The 2,287-nt window shown below is 56.1% G+C and overlaps 1 protein-coding gene across 1 annotated transcript in view; it reads left to right on the top strand.

Annotated features, from left to right (window-relative positions):
- Window positions 1-2,287, top strand: part of LOC107297076 (neurogenic locus notch homolog protein 1-like) — a gene marked incomplete at both ends in the record, with an annotated part of 83,538 nt that overhangs the window by 65,151 nt on the left and 16,100 nt on the right. Inside the window, one exon of the mRNA XM_015826434.1 lies at window positions 463-576. Within this exon, the coding sequence (XP_015681920.1) occupies window positions 463-576 (114 nt within the window). The remainder of the gene's footprint in view (window positions 1-462; window positions 577-2,287) is intronic.

Below are 2,287 nucleotides of genomic sequence, written 5' to 3'. Positions count from 1 at the left end.
ACTTCAACTCCCAGAATTCCTGAGCCAGCATGGCTCAGCTTGGAAACCTCTCCCTTTCCCCTCAGCATGGCTGGCTCAGGAATTCTGGGAGTTGAAGTCCACCAGTCATAAAAGAGCCAAGGTTGCCTACCTCTGGCCTAGGCCTAGGCCGCTTTATGACTCGTGGACTTCAACTCCCAGAATTCCTGAGCCAGCATGGGGAATTATGGCCCCTTCATGACTCATAGACTTCAACTCCCAGAATTCCTGAGCCAGCATGGCTCAGCTTGGAAACCTCTCCCTTTCCCCTCAGCATGGCTGGCTCAGGAACTCTGGGAGTTGAAGTCCACGAGTCATAAAAGAGCCAAGGTTGCCTACCTCTGGCCTAGCCTGTTGCTGTTCCAGGTTGGGAAAGAACCCCTCGGTGGCTTTGTGGTCACCCAGATGCAGGTGGGACCCTGTAGATCTCCTTCTTTCCCCCAGGACCCAACTGCCAGATCAACATCAACGAATGTGCCTCCAATCCTTGCCTGAACCAGGGAACGTGCATCGATGACGTTGCTCGCTACCAGTGCAACTGCCTTCCGCCCTACACTGGTGAGAGAACCAACTCTTCAGTGGGGGGCTTCGGTCAGAGAGAAACGTGGCCAGGGGGTCCCAGAATAGCTGGGAGCAGACGAACAAGCCTCACACGCTTCTGGTTTCTTTCGCATTTCTGTGCCGTGAAGGGCACGGACCTCCTGGCCGTCTGGCTTCCTCACTGTCCCTTCTTGGTCTCCACTTCCAACCACGGAGCTTCTGGCCACCAAGCATTGTACATTGCTGACCCAAAGCAAGCAGGTCCAGCTGAGGGATCTCTGGTGGAAGAGGGGGGGATTCATCCACCTCCCTGAGGTGCCCTAAAATCTTTGGCGCAGTTGCTGAATTGCCTTTTCCCAAACGGTCATTAGTGACCGTTCCCAAGTTACAACGGCACTGAAAAGAGTGACTTAGGACAGCGGTCCCTGACCTTTGTGGCTTGGTGGCCCGGCTGGGGGGGGGAGAAGAGGGACCCGGGCCGCGTGAGCAATGGGCCGGCACACATGTGCGTGCATGCACAGCTCAACGTACGTGAGCGGCGGGCTGGTGTGCACGCGCATACACCTGCAGCTCAACTTAACGAAAGTTGAGTTGCACAGGCATGTGCACACACGCCGGCCTGCTGCTTGCACCAGTTGAGCTGCGCATGTGCACGCTGGCCCACCGTTTGTACAGCCCGGTTCCAAATAGGCCACGGCCTGGTAGTAGCCACGGCCTGGGGGTTGGGGACCCCTGATTTATGACCATTTTTCACACTTAGGACCATTGCAGCACCCCCATGGTCACGGGATCAAAATTCAGATATACTCCACAACTGACTCACATTTATGACGGTCACGGCATCCCGGGGTCACGTGATCCCCTTCTGACAGGCAGAGTCCACGGGGGGAGCCATATTCTCTTAACAACCTGTGACTAGCTTAACAACTGCAGTGATTCACTTAACAAACGTGGCGAGGAAGGTCGTAAAATGGGGCAAAAATTCACTTAAACGGAAATTCACTTAGCAACGGAAATTTTGGGCTCCGTTATGGTCGTAAGTGGAGGACTGCCTGCCCCTTTGCTCTCCGCCTCAGACAGGACACCTTCCGGTCTTCCCTGAATCGGGAGCCGTCATCGGAGAGATTTAGGCCGTTTTGTGGCTTTCCTGCCTCCAGAAATCCTAGGATGAGATTTGCTTCTTTCCCTCCGTTTTCCTATACACGCTCCTCAATGGCCCCACCTCAGATTCCCCCTCGTGCAGACATCTCCCGCCACTAAGCGGCCCTTTGGGGGCCAGGGTCCCTTTGCTGTTTTTGCAAGCTTGGCCCCTTGGCCCCCCTTTTTGGAAAAAGGCGCCTTGCCCCGTCCCGAGCCTTGCAGGGCCGGCGTTGCTGCCTCTCTGCCCATTTCCTGCTTCCTCCCGCTGCGCAGAATGACCAGCTCTGCACAATTGGAGGAAGTTGTGACTTTCCTGCCTTTGCCGGTTGCTGGGGAAACAACCCAGGAGGTTTTGGGGGCTGGGGGGGTGAGGGTGGGTGAGCCCAGAGGAGGTTCTGGAAAACAGAAAGCAGGTCCCATTAGGAGGGCAGGAGGGCGTCAGTGAGCAGGAAAGGAAGGCTGGATAAGGGGGGGGCTTCTGGTTCAGATCAGGGTCCCCGGGCACCCACAGGGGACGTTGGAGGGGGCTGTTTGGACAACTCCAATGTCCACAGCATGGATGAATTCCTTCCCCAAGGAGAAAGTCTTT

The sequence above is a fragment of the Protobothrops mucrosquamatus genome, unplaced genomic scaffold, assembly GCF_001527695.2.
Source record: "Protobothrops mucrosquamatus isolate PMUCROS unplaced genomic scaffold, P.Mucros_1.0 scaffold3133, whole genome shotgun sequence".
Classification (NCBI taxonomy): Eukaryota; Metazoa; Chordata; class Lepidosauria; order Squamata; family Viperidae; genus Protobothrops; species Protobothrops mucrosquamatus.
The sequence above is the reverse complement of the archived record's forward strand: the minus strand, read 5'-3'. Positions and strand labels throughout refer to the sequence as shown.